This window comes from Haplochromis burtoni, unplaced genomic scaffold (genome assembly GCF_018398535.1).
Source record: "Haplochromis burtoni strain Fernald_Lab_line unplaced genomic scaffold, NCSU_Asbu1 Contig_63, whole genome shotgun sequence".
Lineage (NCBI taxonomy): Eukaryota > Metazoa > Chordata > Actinopteri > Cichliformes > Cichlidae > Haplochromis > Haplochromis burtoni.
In genome coordinates this window covers 6,318-27,376 of record NW_024582424.1, presented here as the reverse complement: position 1 = coordinate 27,376, position 21,059 = coordinate 6,318, and the positions used below count along the sequence as shown (strand labels likewise).

General features: G+C 40.6%; 1 protein-coding gene across 1 annotated transcript in view; it reads right to left on the bottom strand.

Annotated features, from left to right (window-relative positions):
• LOC102288646 (adhesion G-protein coupled receptor V1) overlaps positions 1-13,090 on the bottom strand; it is a 28,568-nt gene extending 15,478 nt beyond the window's left edge. Inside the window, exons 1-3 of the mRNA XM_005922915.2 lie at positions 12,845-13,090; positions 7,458-7,636; positions 4,319-4,476 (exon numbers count right to left, since the gene is read on the bottom strand). Of these exons, the coding sequence (XP_005922977.2) occupies positions 4,319-4,476; positions 7,458-7,636; positions 12,845-12,856 (349 nt within the window). The 5' untranslated portion in view covers positions 12,857-13,090. The remainder of the gene's footprint in view (positions 1-4,318; positions 4,477-7,457; positions 7,637-12,844) is intronic.
• Positions 13,091-21,059: the final 7,969 nt, after the last annotated feature.

Here is a 21,059-nt window from a genome sequence, read left to right as displayed (position 1 = left end):
CTTTGTTCATACAAATACTAGCCTGACTCCTATTAATACTTAGCTAATATGCTGAGATAAACATCTTGAAATAATTGTAGGGAGAAGAATAGAAAAGTTAAAAAGCTAAAACAGTGGAGGGATTAAAGCAGGGTGTGACAAGTGAGTACTGAGAAACTTAAGCCTGTAGTCAAATCATCAGGTGCTTGCAGTTGGCAACCAATACCGATTTACAGATATACAGATATATACAGATTTTTAGCTAAAATATGGCTTTAACACATAAAGTGCAGGGTTATTCAGTAAAGTCAAAGTCAGATTTATTCATATAGCACATTTAAAAACAACTGTTGACCAAAGTGCTGTACATATAAAATAATCAAAGGAGATAAAAACATAGGAGGACATGACAAAATTTAAGAAAAGAAGCATAAAATGAGAAGATTTGAGTCAGAAAAAAGACAAATAAAAGTAGTACAAACTCATTCTGATTTAAAAGCAAAGGAATAAAAGTGGGTTAACAAGAAAAAAGGGGGTTTTAAACTGTCTAATGTTGGGGAGGTCCTGATGTGAGGGGGCAGTTTGTTCCACAGTTTAGGAGCAGTCACAGCAAAGGCCCGATCACCTCTGTGCTTCAATCTGGACTTTGGGACAGCTAGGAGCATTTGATCTGCAGACCTCAATGATCTTGCAGGAGTGTACCAGTTCAAAAGATCAGAAAGGTATGAGGGTGCTAACCTGTGCAATGGCTTAAAAACGAATAATGAAATCTTAAAATCAATTTGAAAACTGACTGGAAGCCAGTGTAAGGATGCTAGTATGGGAGATATGTGGTCTTGCTTGCTCTGCCAGTTAGTAACCGTGCAGCAGTCGGCTAACTGATGACAGACTGACGCCTGAGTAAACACTCAGGTATCAACAAAAATCGAGGCGAGATGAAATGAAGGCACGGCTAGCTCTCAAAGTCTCTGAAACAGAAGAATGGCTTCACTTTTGCAAGCAGCCGGAGATGAAAGAAACTGGTTTTGATTACAGTACTGATCTGTTTATGAAACATTAGATTAATAACTAACTCCACATTGCATTATCAAAGAATGTAAAAGACATTTTTATTAGGCTCACAATACCTGTGATGCTGTGTATGTGTGTGTGTGTATTGAAGTGAAAAGTGCAGGGTCACAGAAGATAAACATAATAAATTTTACAGCTACATGAGGCGTAAAAGCTGTTTTTACGATGATTTGAAGGGAACATCAGATTCAAAATTACACTGTTGAGTCACTCTCCTTACAGTCTGCATGAAAGGTGTTATGTAGGACAGAGTGTACAGTTCTCTTCACAAGTAGGATGGAAACACAGGACACGGGCCCAGGTTTGCACAAAAACCCCTCACTTAGGTGCCACATCCACCACACTGTCATTTCCACCCTGCTCTAACTTCTGCTCCTTATCACAGAGTATTTTTATTTATTTAGCTCTATCATACTTTTTTAGTGCTTTCTTCGCTGTTGGCCTTGGTCACGGCCTCTGATGCATTATTATTTCACACTTCATCTCGGTTTGCCTTATGTGGACAAACTGTCTACAAACACGTGTAGGTTAAATAACAACTTTTTCCTATCTTCCATCTATCAATTTCTATCGTCTATCTTTCCCATTTCTTTCTTTCTCTCTCTCTCTGGCTTTAGTGTGTCTTGCACATCTGTCTTCATCTCCTCCCTCCCTGGTTAGACTTTTTCCAACCATGTAAGCACATTCCTGTCTGTGGACAGGCCAGAGCTCCCACAGTAAGAACAGGTTCCCAGAGCCGAGTTGAGACTAACTGCAAAAAGCTGACTGACTGTTTGGCTTTGTACCACTAAGTAGAAGCAAAGAGCCTGTGTGGCTGTGCATGTGTGTGTGTGTTCATATTATGCATAAGCAGACATGAATTCATATGCAATCCTCTGCAAAAGCTTTGTGTTTCAGAGAAGCTCGATGATGTCATGGCTATCTTTCTTTCTGTACAACAAACACACGCTGCTTTCATCCACAGGCAAGCAGACAGGCTCAAGTTCAAATTTGACCAGTGCAGCGTTCTTGGTGTGAGAAGACAAACTGAGAAGTGAGCATGCACAGAAGGAAAACAACCAGAAAGAAACTCGAGATCGTGCTAACATTAAGGTCACAGAGAAGTCACCAGCTGTAATAACAACAAGCAGGAGTAAGCGTGTGTTGAGTGCATCTACTTACAGCTAGGAGTAATGACCAAAGGAAAAAAAATAATACTAGAAACAAGATGATAAAAACAATCAGCTGTTAAAGTACAATGTCCAAATAAGGATGTGCATTTCAAGGCCATTACTAATAAGGATATGACAAATATAAGCATGCGCTTAGCATACAAATAAAGCAGCAACACTCAAACACACAAAGTAAATAAAACAATATTAAGTAATTAAACATTATCCATCATTTATTTGTGTTTCCATACTGCTGACCAATCAATGCTAAAAGTGGAGCCAGGGAACATTAAGTGCCATAAAACTGCAACAATAATAGTTATTCATTCAACTTAAAGTCTGGTTACTTGCGCAACACAGGAACATAAAGTCTTTCTAACACAAGATAAGGGTTCACTGTTGTGCTTCTGATATGCACTGTTGTACCTTTTGTTCGTTTATTATTATTCGCTGCCCTGCATTGGCAGAACTCCAGACTTTCTCAAATCTGTTGATGGGGAGGAACATAAATGAAAGCCCACCAACGCACTTCCTTGATTTCACTGACGTCAGAAGTTCTGCTAAATTTCACACAGTCCTGTGAATTTTACATGTGCGGTTCTCATAATCTTGCGTGCACGTGCGCAGGCACGCAGGCACAAACACACAGACAGACACAGATTAGCTGTTAGCTTATCTCATCGGTTGTTGCTTCACTAAGGAATTTGAAAACATGCACATGGCGTTCATTGTCAAAATAGCATCAGCAGTCCAGCAGGTTCTGCACGAATCTCAGCTGGCTGGGAAAGTCAAGGTTGAGTTTACTCTAAGTGCTTAATATGAATAGTTATTATTTGGATTACTGCAGAAGCGCACACAGAGCCTGCAAGCAGTGGACAAATAATAGGGATAATTATTGACTGTCATGATTGTCATGCTGCTGCATAGTGCAGGGTTCAGTTCCTGTTGTTTTAAGTCAACTCATACAACCTTTAAGTAATTCCGGGAAATGAGCAGAAGGGTAGCCTGTGTTTACAGCAATAAATATATTCTCCCATAATTGTTTTATTCTTCTTTGGACTTTAGACATATTGAGACACTGACAACAGCAGAGTACACTGCAAACACTGGAGTATACAATGTGCACTAAAGTGTGTTTGTGGGCATGTTATGTTTATATGTGCATGTAGATATGTACAATTGTGTATGTATGTACAGTATAGGTCAAAAGTTTAGGCTATTGTGAATCATCACACATTAGAGTATCATATTTCAAACATAAATGTTTGTCCAATTTACTCTATTTTCTTTCGCTTTCCTCACAAAAAACTGCTCATGTGAAGTACAAATCCTACAGGCTGGCCCTTTGCCTCAGCCTGGTTTGTGAATGAGAAAGTGCTGTTCCTTTTTGAATAATGCACACATACCTGCAACTCAGTAAAGCATCTACACTGCCTCAACACTCCTGCACAGTTTGCGGGCAAGCTGCTTGCCAACAAAAGAACTGGCACTAATTCAGGTTTGGCTTTGTCACCGGAGAGCCTTGACTGAGCAAAACAAGCTAAAGCCTGCCGATTCCCACTGATGGCCATTGATTGCAGCCCCGATGATCAGCAAGTAAAGTGGTTTGGCTGAATCTTCATGTGTGGCCAAAGGGACTAACTGCACTGTATAAACAGAGCTGATTCGTGCGGGTCATAAATCCATGATGGATGTGTGTGTGCAAACAAGAATTCTGAATAATCTACAAGTTGGAAATGTACAAGTTTGCACACCTACTACTACATTGTGCTGATGGGTGTTTTTGTGTGTGTTAGATAACTGAAAGTTTGCACTTTCTGCAAAAACCCTAAATCTGTTTTTGTCTCCAGCAAACAGCAAACTGGAAAATAGGGGATGAAAGCTTCTGCCCAAAATAAGGGTATGTTGTTTGTAGCTTCGTTCCAGAGGGACATCCTAGTGGTGTTTGTACATGTCCACGAAAGAAAGAAATTGGGTGTGACTGAGTGTAAATGCAGATGTAACTCCCATGATCTCTTTGTGGTAACAGGAAGTGGTAAAATAATAAAATCTCTGCTTATGCATACATTAATATATTTGTGTGTGTTTGTGTGTGTAGTCACATATTTGGTTTTTACCTGTGCTGTTAGTCCGTCCACGGTAAATGTCATCGTAGGCCTTCCACTGCTCAGTAACTTGGTAGATGTGGATGAATACAACCACCACAGCAACAAGACAGATGAGAGGCACCAGCACTGCCGTGCACAGAGCTACATAGATGTTTGGGATAAAGCACCTAGAAGATAAGGAAAATAAGATGAAAGACACACTTACAAAACTTACAATAAGCCATCTTGCAACTAGGAAAAAATCTCCAGTTGTCTGATGATTGCACTGAATTATTTTTATATTCTGCAAACAACTTCAAGTAGTTGTAGCAACAAGCGGGTTCCCCAGAGGTTGAACATGCAACATTCTCAACCTATGAGCTGCTTCTTTTGACTGCAAGGTGACTGCACGGGTTATCTGGTGGGAGGCAACTTATCTCCAAACAGTCAGGGTCCAAATCACACCAACTGCAATTACTCTCAGACAGAGTAGTGAAGGCTTGCAAATAACTGCTGTCTAATTTATAAAAGCAGACAGATTGGCGACATGTTGCAATTAACTTCTCTGCAACACATCTCTTTGGAGTGGGGGACTTAACATAGCTGGTTACCATCTGGTTGTATTGTAGTTATAGTCCTGTATAAGAGCGAAATGTTTGTCGTTTAGCAGTTAAATCATCATTTTGCAGCAACTATGTCACTATTTGTTATTTCTGTTTCTGTTGTGAGGTTCTGACTAGACTCTGAATATAAGCAGTTAATAAATATTTCTGTTTAATCTGAAATTTTCACACGGCTGCAATAATTTTGGCTGCTATTTCCAAACAGTGATCCTTTGTGTCACCATAGCATAAAGAACACATCTAACTCACAGATAACGTCTGGAAAAACTGAAAATATTAAACTGCTCTATATTTAATTTAATTTAATCATAACGCAACTCTTCTTTATACTTTGTTGCTTTGTGACACATCGGACACAACCACCGATAAATCCATCGGCAATTATAAGAATATATATCCATAGGGGTCACGTGATTTCCACTGTTCATCCTTTTTAACAGGTAAAGAAGAACTTTCTTTGGAGAATTATTAATACAATTTTTTTTTAAAATGTCAGTAAGAAGTTGGTACTGTCAGTATTATACAGTCTATCTCTATGCTGTTTTCCCGGTGAACCTCTTGAACTACCGTCTCAGGATCTTTCAGGCATGTTTATCTTTATTAAAGAAAACTGCGGTTTTCCTCTGGGAAAATCAACATCCTTGATATTTGTTGCCAAACAACTAGAACAACACTGATGTGACCACAACCTTTTCACAAAACACATTCACGCTCTGGTTCGGTGCGAGCATCAAATCAGACAGGACTTCCGCATGTTTGAGTGATTGCAGAAAAATAATTGGATCTGTCGTAGTCACAACATAAGATGAGCTATGCCAAATAAAGCGCTGGATCACCATGTCACAAAAAGACAGCCGGGCCCCTAGTCTAAATACAGTGGAAAATGGACAGCTGTACTGTTGGGGCCTTGTTAAGGGGATGACCTCTAACTATAGTGAAAGTCTCACAAGGATGGGAAATCCCAGGGATTCCTGAATTGAATGAAAAAAAAACATTACCCAGGGGTCTAACGCACCCATTTCTTAGCTTGAGAGAAAGAAAGTTAATCATGCCTTTTATAGAGGGTTTTCATCCAAAGGCTGCTGGGATTTTCTTTTAAATGTATACCACAGTAAGATCCTATGTTACCACTCTATGATAACATTTTTACTTAAATCATGTGATCACAAGACCCCATGTTTGGAAGATGCAACTTGAGACTACAAAAGGGTCAAAATATTCATGAGTGTAATCAGTCTCAAACTAGACTCATTCAAAACAAAATTTAATGCTGCTGAAATGTTTATGACCACTTTTGCTGAGCAGTTGTCCATGGGTGGTGAGAGAGGATTCAATGTTAAAGTTGGCTTTTTGTTTTCTTCCTTTTAAAGATGTACAACATATGATCCACAATAAAGATTAAAAAAGGCAGAAACCACAGGACATTATAGTCACTCACTGCCTCATAATGTGATAACCATCAGAAGAGAGAAATCCTTAATATGCTCAATGCACATAGCTGGGGTTAAGTACAAACTGGTCTATATGAAAGACAATGTCCCAGCACAACAGTGATGGTAGAGGCATGGAAATGGTAACTTTACACCGTTCTGCACTTATTTATCCATAAATCTTCATATCTCTCTACTACAGCGTGAGTGTAGTAGTGGAAAGCAAAAAGACAGAGTAAAAAAATGTGCTCCCATAAGCAATTAAGTCTAAAGGATACAAAGTCTATTGACACAAGGTGTGAGCTTAACACTTTTGTATGCAAGCAAGGCGAAACTGAAACGAGTGGTGAGAAAACAAGAGACTAGCTGTTAACACCGAAGAGGAGAGAGCGAAGGAGAGAAACAGAGCGAGAGAAGGAAAAGAAGTGAAAAGCTGCCTTATGTCCTCAAAGAGGAAGGTGTGCTCCTGGGAAACTGAATACTCCTCTATGTTCTTAAATCTCTCCTGTATGCGCTCACTGTTTCACACTCCCATCCACAGGAAACACCCACAGATACTTGATCCCAAGGATAACAGGCACACCTTAGACCATTGACTTATTATAGATGTGGTTTAGGAGTTTCAGCTTCATACTTCTTTGACTATTATTGAACATTTGTTCACAAATGAAAGACATGGAAGATGGATGCACATAAAGACACGGGCAACTCACCTGTGTTGGGACCTTTGTATGTGTTTTTTGTACACAGTGATTTCTTCTATTGTTTCTGTGCTTTAGGTAATTTAAGGGAAACAGCTATATAAGGCTCTGTATGGCGTGATTTCTCAAAGACTCCACCTCCGAGACTGAAGTTTTTCAGTGTGGGGAGAGGCATGCAAACAAACATGAGACGTTCATTCATTCAGTCATTTGATTGGGCAGGCTCACTGGCTCTGTTTGCTCTACCTAGTCTGAAGTGGAATTTCCCTAAGCTTAAAAAAGAAACTGAAATCACTGTAAACGACTCATACCAGTTTAACAAATACTCTCCTAAGTGTACTTACGATTCACTGGATACATGCCATCAGTTCAAAAAGACCACTTGTGTGTGTATTTACATGTGTTGCTAACTCACACATCGCCTTGCACCAGTCCATATACTTCATGTATTTTCCATCCAAAGCCACCAAGTAACACGATGACCAGGATGATGATGACCAAAGCAGGAAGTCCCCACCCCAGGAGGAAGTAGAGCAGGTATCGGCGTTCTGTGTGCTCATCATTCATCACGAGCACTTGCCAGAAGTTCACCGCCTGAGAAAACAGTTTGAGAAAACAACTTATTCACGGGGATATAAAAATAAAAAAGTAACTTTTACAGACTATGAAATGTATCTTAAACTTATCGCAGCACAATAAATAAAAGGGGGAGAAAAGGCTCGACATCTTCCCCTTTGATGATTTTTAAACCTTCCTCGGTTGTGTGCACATTTGGTCTTTATAGTCAGTAAAACACAAAAACACACAAGTATATCCATCCGCATATCACACCCAAAAATATCTATGTTTGCTTAGTTATCTAGAAGGCTTTTATAGTCTCATCTATCTGCTTTACTAAGCCATCCACTGTTGCATAACTGGCTTATGTGAACACCTGTTGACAGCAAGCAGACGATGTCTTATCCTCATGTCAAGCACACTAACACTTCATTTTCTCTTTCACATTTCGCTCATATATGGTGCGTTACGAGCTGTTTTACAAGCTTTTTGCCATCTAACATACATAAAAAACAAAAGTCTATAAAGTATTACATTTGAACATGAAAAAAAGGAAATGCTATTAAAATGTATGCAACAGGTCAACAGCTGTAATGAATAACAGCTGATAATGTCTATCTGTTTGCAAGCACTCGAGCAACACATTTGCAAAGAGGAAGATGTGATGCAACTAATGACACAAGGTCAAATGATGTTGACCTCTCCCTATGATTACTCTGCTCAACCTCTACCGTAACAATATTGTATAACCACTGACCCAAAAAGACCTTGCTTCATAACCACACCAACATGAACACAAACCCACAAACACAGATGCAGCAGATGCAGCAAACAAGACTGTACGGTTCCCGTTGTGTAACAGCTCGACTCCCCTGAGATAATACATAATGTCAGTCAGATTCAAGAAGTGTTATTCACTGGCTGTGAGAAAACTGCAGTCATTGTGGTACAGTAAAGGGATTATGGGCAACTTTGTGCTGAGCTGTTGTTTTGCAGTGGCCATATCACTCATGGAGCCACAATAATAGGTTGGCTCAATCTCACCGCAGAAAAAAATGCAGTATTTTTTAAATATTTACTACCACACTGTTTAAGTAAACTTTTTTCATATTGCTTGGTCTTGTAATTTTCCAATAAAAACAGTTCATGCTTTGTGCAGATCATGTTGGGACTACTTCACCAAGTTTTTAGATATGAGCTATATTTAGTTTCCGCAGTGCAAATAAAGCCAAAACCGCAAGTTACCACTGAAGGTAAATACCAGTTGTAAATTGGTCACATGAACCATTGGTGTTGTATTAAAAGTCCCAAATGACTGGATGACTAATTGGCGAGGAAACAGGACAGGCATTATCACATAAAGATATTATTTAGCAAGCTAGAAATGTGTCATCCTGGCTTCACTAGCTAGCTCAGGAAAAATCCCAGAAATCCTAATCCTGATGCCTTTAAGACTTTGTACACTTATTTAATAATGTGCAATTTTTAGTAAGCTGATGTTAACTGCAAACCTCTGCATTCAACACATAGCTGCTCTGGACAGTGGCCACATTATTGTGTGTTTTCAAGCTTTATGCCAGTGCATATTCCCCTGATCAGGTTTTGGACGTGCCCGTTCTCACTACTCTCAATTACACACACTCACACTGCTGTTATTGATTCAGGTCTTTGTCATGCCCTGAGATGAGCTGCTGGCGCCCACTCATATAAGCCACTTATCTGAAAGCAGCTACCTGATCTGAGGGAAACTTGAGTGGTGAGACATCACTGGGGTCAATGCAGAGATGTTGGTGAGGATGGAAGGGTCTCGGTTCCCCGCATCAGTGAAAGCCAAGGTGGCGGTAATATTTTTCTTGTCAGCTACATTCACAGTTAGAGTTGACATTTATGAAATAACAAGATATTTTTTGAAGGGGTGTTAAAGAACAATGCCATGGTCCTGGCCTTTACGTTGTATTACTTTTTCTTCCTCTCTTCCTTTTGTCCTGCTTTGTTCGCCCGTCTTTTTTGAAATTGTGCTTCTAATGAATAACACTTCCTTACCTTTGTAACATATCTGCCTTTTCTATCACACAGTCTGGCTCTCTATTTAAATTCAACCTTAACGAACAGGGCATGTTACGAAAAAAACAAATCTGTGAGTGAGTATATAAATAAACCAACAAAAGCCTAAGTGTTTTTTCTTCATGCTTCATTAATCCTCCTATTTGAATTCTTTACAGGGTGAATCACTGTTTGTGTCCTTCACTCGATCCAGTCAGCTGTTACCCTACTAACTACTACCATGTGTGTCTAAAACCAGCTTGCACGTCACAACCAATTTTATTTGAGCTCCAGATCTGCCCATCCAAATTCTAACACCGCTTAAGCCACATGAAAGCCTTCGGCCCGAGACTTTATCCCTTAAAATCTCCCAGAAGTCATAGTAAACAATCAGATATGAGAAAAAGCCCACTGCGTCCAACACGTACGCCGCTGCATGGTTCCAGTATTACCCTGCTGTGGTCAGCTTATGCCACAGCTAATCTTATAATACTTTACCAATAACATTATTACATATTATGTTCCCTATGTAAACACTGGTTATGTTCACGTACGCATGTCACATGTTACAAAAGGTTGAAGATTGATGAGAACAAGGCAAATGTTATGCAAGAGAAGGACAACAGGTAGGAAAAGATGGGTAGATGGGGAAGTTCATTTAGGGATACCATTCCTATTGGTAACATGTGTCTTATGTGACGGTGTTTTTGTTACTGTGAATTCAGTTTGACTCATAATAGCATAAATTGTGATTTATGATGGTGATAAATCCCATTTCCCTTCTTAAAAAAACAAAAAATGACAACAACTGAGCCTGAGCCTTCAGCTTGATTGTCATCAAGTGGATTTAAGATTGTTTGGAAGAATTACACAACAAATACATATGTATGGCACAGACAAATAATATAGATAAAGTTATTGTCTAATGTCTGTCAAATCTATTTAATCAGGTTATATTTCAAAAATTACAAATAAATAAACAAACATCCAAGGATTTCCTGTATTACGCAACTACCTTTGTTTCTTTGCAGTTCAGGACTCGTTAGGAGGCGGATTACTTAGGAAAAGGGTTTATCACCGCAGCAGCAGCACTAAAGCTGCTGATGAAACCTCTCCCTGCATTCCTTTGCTATTGCAGCAGGTCATAAGTCATCAATAAACTCTTTCCAGGATTACAATTACAATGCACAGATGTATGTTTACAGTCTTCATGTTCCTAAAAATCTTGGGTGGCTTTGGTGTTGACCAATATAATGCAAAGAAAGAAATAAAAGAATAAGAAGGTCTTGTTAAGAAGGAGCTGTTTAGGGTCCTTGTAAGGTATTATAAGGTGATCCTGGGCAAAGGGCATGCCAGTGCAGTGCACTGGTAACTTTATGACTGCCCCAGTAGATGTGGTAAAACAATCAAATTTCACTGCCTGTTGCACATAAACCAAATGCCATATGTATGAAATAAAAAGAAAGAATAGGAACCTTGGCAATGCCAAATTATGAGATAAAATAGGCAGGAGGAAGGTGGAGAAGCATATTTAAACAGACAGCACAGACGTCCCAAAGGACCTAAGCTCGGTCATTCTCGACCACAATTGGTTGCATGTCCCATTTTGACTTCAGCACTTCCAGGCAGTACTCATGGCAGATGTTTCTATATGCTATACTGGCAACTTGGTTATGGCGTCCCATGCATACCCTGCCTGCTAGCATCTTTCACACTGCTGTTATGTGCTGGATTGCCTCAGGGGCATCTTTTTACAGCCTGCATCTGGGGTCTTGCTTGGTGTGGTAGATCCCAGCTTCTATTTATGTTGTGCTCCGAGCTTGATCCTGTGCTGCGATGATTAGTGCTTCTGTGCTGTCTTTCAGTCCAGCCACTGGTGGGATCTCTGGATCCAGCCACTTCTTCTATCTGCTGGTACATACTGTGCAGGGGCCTGTCCTTCCGTGATGGTTGTTCTCCTTCTCCACTTCTTTCTTGGGTTTCTACTGCCTGAGGTATTCACTAAGCACATGGTCTGTTGTGGCTATTTTCCGTAAAGTGTCACAGTGCAGGATTTGGGGTGAAACCCACCATATGTGGTCAGGAGCCTCCTTGTCTTCATGTCAGTGGCTTCTATTGCCTCCTTTGGCCAGTTTATTATCCCAGCAGGGTATCTGATCATGGGCAGGGCATATGTGTTGTTCTTCCCATTCAGCGGACTCCTCAGGACTTGCCTTACCCTCTGCAGGTACTTGGTGGTTGCAGCTTTCTTAGACGCCTCTTCGTGTTTCCCATTTGCCTGTGGGATTCCCAGGTACTTGTAGCTGTCCTCAGTGTCTGCAATGTTGCCTTCTGGTAGTGAGATCCCCTCAGTTCTGAGTATGTTCCATCTCTTTGTTACCATCTGCCTACACTCCAGTCCAAATGACATTCACATTCACATGTTATTACTATAGATCCTAGTGTTGTGGATCAGTGACTCAATGTGTCGTTCACTATTGGCATACAGCTTGACGTCATCCATGGCGCCTGATGATTGTTCTATTCCGTAGTGGGTATCTGTAGCCAATCTTGTCAATGACACTTGATGGTGACATGTGCTATAGGCTTGAAGTTGGCCTCTAGTGTTGTTCACCACATCCCCATTGAGTTCCTGATGAAGGAATACCAAATTGTTTTGCCAATCTGGTATTCCTTGCCAATTCCTTTTTGTGCCCTGTTTATGTATTGAGCCATGTGCCACTATGATGTCTGACAGGAGCTTCCACGTGGTACTGAGGCAGGTAATTGGATGGGACTGGTCCTTTCTGGAGATCCTTGGGGATTAGGACTGTTTGGCCTTCGGTTAGCTATTCTGGGTGTCTCTCGTCAATTAGCAGAGTATGCCTTGGTTCTTTGGAGCGGTTTATTCCCCTGGCTTCTGTCTCTCTGGTATACCTCTTCAAGTGAGGTCAGCTGCTCTCGCACCTAACGCTCCTTCAGTCATACTTGGTACCCAGTCTTGGGTGACCTGACGTCCTTTCTCCCCCTTGCCGTAGCACATGTGTTGTATCTCATCAATCTTCAGTTGCCATAGCAGTCGCTTCTTCCAAATGTTGTTTGCACAAATGCAAAAGGCAGTTACAGAAAGATACATTTTTTCCACTTGTCAGAAATCAAAAGTGTTATATATATTTTTTCCTCCTCACATGTATCTAGTGTTCACTGTGAACCTATCATTACCTGTATGAGCATCCAAAAGAACTGACTGAGATGGAAATAATGAGAGAAGAGCGCCAGAGTAGCACAGCTGTCCTCTGAAAACACTTGGCCACGGAAAGCTGACACCAGGAAACAAATCTGCAGACAAACATGATAAAAAGAGAAACACACATTTGAAATAGTTTAGTATTGTCTTTAACTCAACTTTTCATCCTTGTGACTATAAAGACAAAGCAACAAGTTTTCATTTCAGCTACTGCATATGCAGATTTTGCACAACACAGTCAGATTTTGCATGCCTGCCAAACTGACACCCACACAGGTTGAGTGCAGTGTCAGCAGTCCACATTGAGCATGAGGCCATTTATTGCCTGTTATATAGTGTATACATTTTTAAAGAAGACTGCAGGACTCTGATATGCACACCTCCCAAAGAGAGATATCCCATCCTGCAGACCTGTTACATCACCTTGCAGCAAGCTCTGAAGGCGGAAGAAGAAGTAAAAGCATCTACAACACTGATAAATATGTTTTGTCATATCGTCCTTTCATCCCACACGCACACAAAGAATGCAAAAATGTGTGGGTGATGCACGTTACAAAAACAGCTTGTGGAAAGTGTGCATATGTGTGTGTGAGAGACAGAGCGAGCAAGAGAAGGCAAAAGAGACAGCAGCAAGGGAGAGCGAGTTTCATAAGCATGAATGCAATGGGGCAAAAATGCAATCTATATGATTAGAGGCAGGATTGTGTCGAAAACCCATGAGAACAGCACAAAATACTGCTGCTCTGTTGTCCATCAGAAAGTTTTATTAAACTCTAGTGCCAAAGCGGCCGGGTGATTGTTACATAACCTGCAGCCTGTCGGATCACTACCAGTGCCATGGACCAGATAGGGGGTGAATGGACGACAGCAGGAGTTGAGAGTTGTGGGAAAAATGATAACTTGGTCTCAAGTGTTGCCTACGTTTTCATTATTGTCAACAAACAAGTAGCAAAAATGGCTTTAGGTAATAAGAAAGGTGTCTGCTGAATAAATTTCAATTTTAACTAGCATCTAATCTTTGAGTAATTAGGTCTGACTTTAACAGTCACAGTTTTTACAGATCAGATACAGATATCTACCTCTCTGAAACACCTCAGTGTATACTGATACTACAATATACATTATATATAGACCGTGCGCTTTAGTAAGCCAGTAGCACTCTGTGGTTTCATTGATTTCATCACGTCAGTCTGTACAGTTACCGCATAAGCATGGTGAAACCTGTTTTCCAAACTCATCGACCCACAGCTTATACTTGTTGCCTTTTAGATGACACCACAAATACTGCATGTTTAAATAGGCTGACATCATGCAGTCACTTCTCGAATGTCTATTCTTTATAGGTTTTCCACTGAAATTTTGGTCGGTCATATTTTCTAACTTTTTGTTAACCTAGGAAATCCCAAAATGTCCATTTCTGGATTTTCCAGCACTTCCCAACCCTGTCTGCATCCTCTTGCTGAGCGAGAGGAAAAGTCAGTCCCTATTTTAAGGAAACTAAGAATCATACGTCACTTTCTCATTGGTACACCAAGCCCTGGAGGGTGTGTATGTGGATAGGATGGCATAGGAAGGAAATTCGTGCCTGAGCTACCTGGAATGATGCCTGAATCAACAAGCTGTTTGGGTAGCTTATGGGAAAAAACAGGGTTAGGTATTTTTAGCAGAGTTATGCTTATGTCGCCTAAAAGCAAAATGATGGGGGGAAATTACCAAATGCTTAAAATCTGCAAGATATAAAATCATGAGCCAACGGGATGTAGATATACGCACCAAGATTATAACTTTGAAAAACCAAGCAGAGTAACAATAAATACTAAACATTCTCTTTAATGTGTACTTCAGTTGATCAGCAGCTGTGATAGCACAGGTAATATTGTTTTCACCTTGAGTGTGTGAGTTTGTATGCATCATCATGACAAAATTGGAATAGATAACTTTTTTTTTTGTAAATAATTTAGTAGGTGTTTACATGTTGAGACACTGGAGCTGTGATTGTGTAGCTAAGATGTTGCTTTCGCTATTTGTGTGGACAAATGATGGTTCAAGAGACACCACAGAGGTGATTCAAATATCTGGGAGAAAACTGCAAACGTACAAGATAAAGTCACAAAACTTCACAAGTACGTAGCTGGAATCGAAATAAACAGCCTGCTGGGAGATGGGTGTGGCCTGACCATAGGTACTAAGCAAAAAGTGCCAGAGCAAGAAGGGCAAGAGTGACTAGAAAGTATAATTACCTCGTGTAATAACGTGAGGTCCAAGGCCTCACTGGCATCTTGGCTATGTTCATTGTAAGAGTTTCATGATTTTTTAGGTCAGATTCTGTGTCCGTTTCATGCAATAATACAGCTTTGACCAATGAATCCACACAAGTTTAGCATAGCCTTTTGTGAAATAGCTTAATAGTCGCAGGAAGTGAACCTAATAGCAGGCGGTGACAAAATGACAGGTACAGAGAAACAGCTATGTATGGGGGAAAGGGAAAGGACTGAAATGAACGTATGCAGTGCTTTGAACATGTAACTGCCTCTTAGAAATGCACGAGGCTCTGTTTTTGTACTGTTCTTGTTCTCAACAACAGAAGCGAGGTAAAAGCAACCACTCTGAATAAGTTAAAGATTTGATTTGATTAGAACTCGTCTGTTTTTTATCTGCCTTGTCCAACAGGCATTCAGTAGGTAGTAGTACGGACAGATACACACAAGCACATGAGGAGCAGGCTCTCTTTTTTGCTTTTGTTCTCACTCTATTGTTACCACTCAACAGGGACATATTAATACATCACACTTCATATCAGGTGGTTGACAACTAACTCTTATGTAGGGCACTGAATCAAAGTTAGCTAAATCTGTCATGACTTGCTATGGTATTGTTCTCCGTGTTTTTGTGTTAGGTTTCACTTCCTTCGGCTCATTTTCCCGATTAGTATCTGTAACTGTCCTTACACCTGCTTCATCTCCCCTCGTTACCTGTGTATGCATATCTTGCCTGAGTCTCCCCTTGTCCTTTGTTTCATAATCCCTAGTGCTTGTGTGTTTTCTAGTTCCATGTTTCCCAGGAGATTCTTCGCGTTTGAATCGTCTGCGCCTGCTTAGTCGCTGTCTATTTTGTATTTTAGGTGAAGAGTTCAGCATTAAAGCTGCTTTTTGAGTTCATGTTCTTTCTCCCAAGTCCTGCATTTGAATCCACATCTTGCCTGCCACACAGCCGCACCCTGATGCTTACAGTGTTTTAATCATTATGATTACTCCCCTTATTATGTGGCCAAAGAAATTTTATTAAACTTGATGAGAGGAGTGATCATTTGGGTAGTAGTCACTGTTCAGATGGAAATCTTATAATGGGATTATAGCCAACTGTCAGAATGGTAATGAATCACTGGTTACATTAAACACAAACTATATTTATATTTTTTAATAGGATGCCTCTGTTACAGGGCTCAGTTTGTCATGGATAGCTATAACTAATTAGCTAACAGAAGTTAGCAAAGAAGGTATGAATGTCATTGTTCAGTCCACTCGCAGTGTGACCTACCAATATGGAATAGGTTGGTAGAGTAAGGGGAAGTGACAGGTGTGGACATGAAGTTTATCAGGTAGTTTATAAGCTACTGATCTGCTTTTTGTCTCCAGGCTCTTTTTTCCCCTATTGTGTAACACACTGGGAGTCAACCTGTCTAGACCCTCAGGCTATAGACTTATTCACAGCCGACACTGGGAGGTGATACAGGACTCTAAATACAAGTCCTGTCAGTGAAGTCTGTGCTGTGTGTGTGCTTGCATGTTCTTGTGTCTGATAAAACAGGAATCACCAAAGCTCACACACATCCAGCTGTCCTGGTAATCGGTTACCCCAGTATACAAAGATACAATTCAGGCATGCAGTTTTTTTCCACAACATAACTGAAAACAAGTAAATAACAAAGAAAATTAGACAGAAAATAATACAGAAGCAGCTCTTCATCCACAGACTTTGTCATTAGACCAATGACGTTGAGCTTCAATAACTATTCATTCATCGCTTTGGCTAAATTTCCAAGAAATGTCAGAAAGCCCCCATTTGTTTTGTGGCCTGGAAGCACCCCATTCACTGCTGTTATTGTGCTTTGTTTTGTTCCTACTGCCTTGGGAATAATTTTACTTTCACTGGACAAGATGTAAACACATTTTTGTATTGTATAGGGGGCGATCATGGCTCATGAGTTGGCAGTTCATAATCAGAAGGTTCGAGCCCCGGCTCCGACAGTCTCGGTCATTGTGTCCTTGGGCAAGACATTTCACCCGTTGCCTACTGGTGGTGGTCAGAGGGCCCGGTGGCGCCAGTGTCCGGCAGCCTCGCCTCTGTCAGTGCGCCCCAGGGTGGCTGTGGCTACAATGTAGCTTGCCATCACCAGTGTGTGAATGTGTGCGTGAATGGGTGGATGACTGGATATGTAAAGCGCTTTGGGGTCCTTAGGGACTAAGTAAAACGCTATACAAATACAGGCCATTTAACATATTGTAACAAACTGGCATAAAAATAACTAAATGCCCTTTTTCATGAACTTTTCCTGGCAATCTAAATGATACCGACAGCAACATCGTCAAGATAAAGACAAAAGAACACATAATATACAGTGCAAAATGCCACCAAAAACACATATTTACTTGTTAACACGACAAAGGAGAAATCCTACAACATCAAACTGCACAGAGGCAAAATATTTAGGTGCTGTTGGCTGCAGCTCTAATACTCGCAGTGAGTGTGCAGCTGATCGATCGCCCTGTATGCTGAGCTAAGTGTACTAGGATGGCTAAAAATAGAATCTGCCATATGCATTACATCACTGATGGAGTGGGGTCTAAGCTGTCTGCCAGAGTATCCATCTCATATTGTGTCCCGAAACACTTAACCTCTGCGTTCCCCTGCTCCTCCACCTCCAGCTTTCCTCGTCACATCTTTTTTTTCCCTTCTTCCCCCTTCTCCCACCCCATCCGCTGCTCCACCCTTCATCCCATCTCCCCCTCCTCTTCTCTCGCCTCCCTTCTCCTTCACCACCCCCTACTCTCTAACAGCTACCGGTCTGATCTAGCTGGCTCCAGCATCAGCCTGCACCCTGGGTGTTTCCTCTTATGCCTTTGTTCAGAAAGAGCTTAAGAAAACAAAAGGGGAAAAGAAATATATAACGTTACCACTTCACTCTCATTTCCACCATAATTTTCTCACTTACCGTGGACCAGTTTTATTTCTCTAATCGCAATCATTCATACCTCCTCATCTCACAAACACCTCAGAAACACCTTTCTAGAATATGCAGAATTGCATCAGAGTCTTTGCATGCTGCAGCCCCTCAATGTGCTGATACATATAGTGCAGCCAGTTGCAAGAAACAGGTGACACAAAAGTGGCTGAGAGGTGGGTTAGTGGGCCAGTGTGTGTTGCAAAGAAGAAGAAGCGATTGAGCATTTGCTGACATGACGCAGCTTTATCAAAATACTGAAAATGATTCCTCCTACTGTCACATTTTCAGAGTAGCACTCTTGCTTTTTTTAAAAAAAAAGAAACTATTTAAGTATTTTTGCAACTTAAAGCCTCTGTATGCAACTCACAAAATCACATATGCTCCCAACATATCTGATAATGATCAGCTATTTCAAGTGTGCTCAGTTGCTTAAAGGTCTGAGGGAAAAGTAAAGTTCACAGGTGTTTTGGGTTGAATCTTTGGTTGGGACATACTTGCTGAGCCAGCTGTTAGCAAATAAACACCCACCCTCTTTGTTCTGTTTCACATCCAAACAGTCACAACGCTGCAGCTACTTTTGCTTACGTGAGGACAGACTGCAGTGCTGTAATTGGATGTATGTGCTTGCACAAAACAGGAAGATGATATCAGGAGCGTCCGCCGTGTATTTTGGGATCAACTGATATACTGTATTTCCAGAATAAACAATAGTGTGAGAGCCTGCAGGTCTCAAGCTTTCAGAGGCAGAGGTGATTCAGCAATAGGGGACAAACTCAAAAGCTGTCAACAAATTCACAGTGTCATTAGGGTCATTATTTAAAGTCTGGGGAATGTGGAAATCCAGGCTTGTTTATGCTGTCTCTTTGACTTTGTTAAGACCCCTCGTCCTTATATTCACACAAAAAGTGAATGAAAAATATCAATAGATATCAATACATAAACAATCTACTGATACTCTGTTGAAACTAACCACATTGTTGTTTTTGTTATTGCTGGATCTTTTTGTCACTGCTTATTCTATACTCACACAGCTACCAGCAATAATGCTAACTCCTCCATACAGAGGACTCAATAGTACCACCCACATGAAGCAGTTTTAGCTGCATTCCTAACAGGCCTCCTCTTTCTCCTATTTAGGCTTCAGTCAAAGAGCCTCAGTACTGCTGGAAACTGAAGCTGCTTTGATCTCAACATGGCTACTTTTAAGAAGTCTCTTGAATTTGTTTCTTCAACATCTGGTGAGAGGAAATCTGGAGACCAGACAGAAAACTCTCTGCAAGCAATGGGACACACACACACACACACACACACACACACACACACACACACACACACACACACACACACACACACACACACACACACACACACAGAGCTATAAAAACATTGTAACCAGCTGTTCAAGGTCAGCTCCCTAAGCTCACACACTCAATGGGTCTACTTTGCCCTACCACAAACCTCTGTGTGTCCCACAGTGCATTCATGATGTGGGTGTGATTCAGCCCTCAAACTGACTTCTTCAGTTTTCTGCCATGGTTTGACCAGTAAAGACATTTGCTTTATGTTATTCTGCATAAACAGATGAAATGTCATACAGCAAAACATCAAGGAGGCTAAAATATAGGTCAAATTGTGTTCTATTCACAAATGTTGAGAAACTCTCTACTACAATCATTCACATCTGATTATGACAACCCCGCCATGAACAGTCTTTCCACGCTTACCTGCTTCTTCCAGATTAGCAATATTTCTAAGGTTCGGGATAATTGCAAGTCTAACTACAGTGATCACAAAGCCTGCAGAAACCTACACTGACCTTCTTAAGCTGTTTCATTCATTTCCGTCTAACAAGCCATTGATTAAGAAAACTGATTGATCTGGAGCAGTCCTCAGGGTGTGGCAATGGCTGGCTGTAAAGCCAATCAATTTGTGAAAAACTCTGGATAAGATATTGCTTGCTCCATTCATGCTACTCCTGCCAGCATATCTATCATATACTCTACTTTGGTGTCTCCCTTTGTAATTTAGACTTAATAAGACCAACTGCTGTGACATCATGCATTTAATAAATAGTAGTCTCAATTGGCCCTTTCTATCTAACTCAATAAATTATGACTAAACAGGTTGCTTGGACCTTCAACTTAATCTTCTAGTTGTAATTTAACTGGGGGCTCTTGTAATTTTTGCAAGGTACTTGCAGATTGCTTGGATATAAACAATATCTTGACTGCACACTTTATAACTAGCAGTTAAAATTCTGCCTAATGAGGAAACTTGTTTACAACTTGCATTCCACAACAGGTGAATTCATTCAAAGAAAACTGAGATGGAAATGTGAGTCAAACATGTTCCCTCCTGTGCCTGTGAAGGATTTTCTGTGGGCTTCAAAAAGCTCTAGTCATAAAAATGAGCAGAGCTCAGGGAAGTCATTGATCAGAAACTTCATTCACCGCTGCTGTTGAACTTGGCTCTCGTCATGGAGCTATAGTGACCCCTACAGGTTATTGCGATGAGGGTTTGGTTGCTCAGCCAAAGTTTGTAAGGCAGGGGTTATGTGTGTATATTGGGGGGAGTGGGTTAAATGAGTGGGTCACTTCTTAACAAGATTGCAAACATTTGTGTTTATATCACGTACGCCTGTCTGACCATTTCCATGATCCATGGACCATGGAACCCTTTTTTTTTTTAAATAATATGAGTTTTCATCATTTAAAGCTCAAGTTATTAAATCATGTTCAGGAAAATGCTGCAATTAGACACACATTACAAACAAACTGCCAAGGCAGACTGATTACAATCTCCTGGTAACCCAAGAACAAAAGGCCTTTATATAGATATGTCTCAGTCTTTTCAGGAAATATGCCGTTTCCTTCCTAAGTTCATTATTTTATGACTCACTGAGGAAGTTGGGTGGCTCACATTTTCTATTTCGGTCCATTGAGTTAGCAAAACAGAGCTAACTCTGT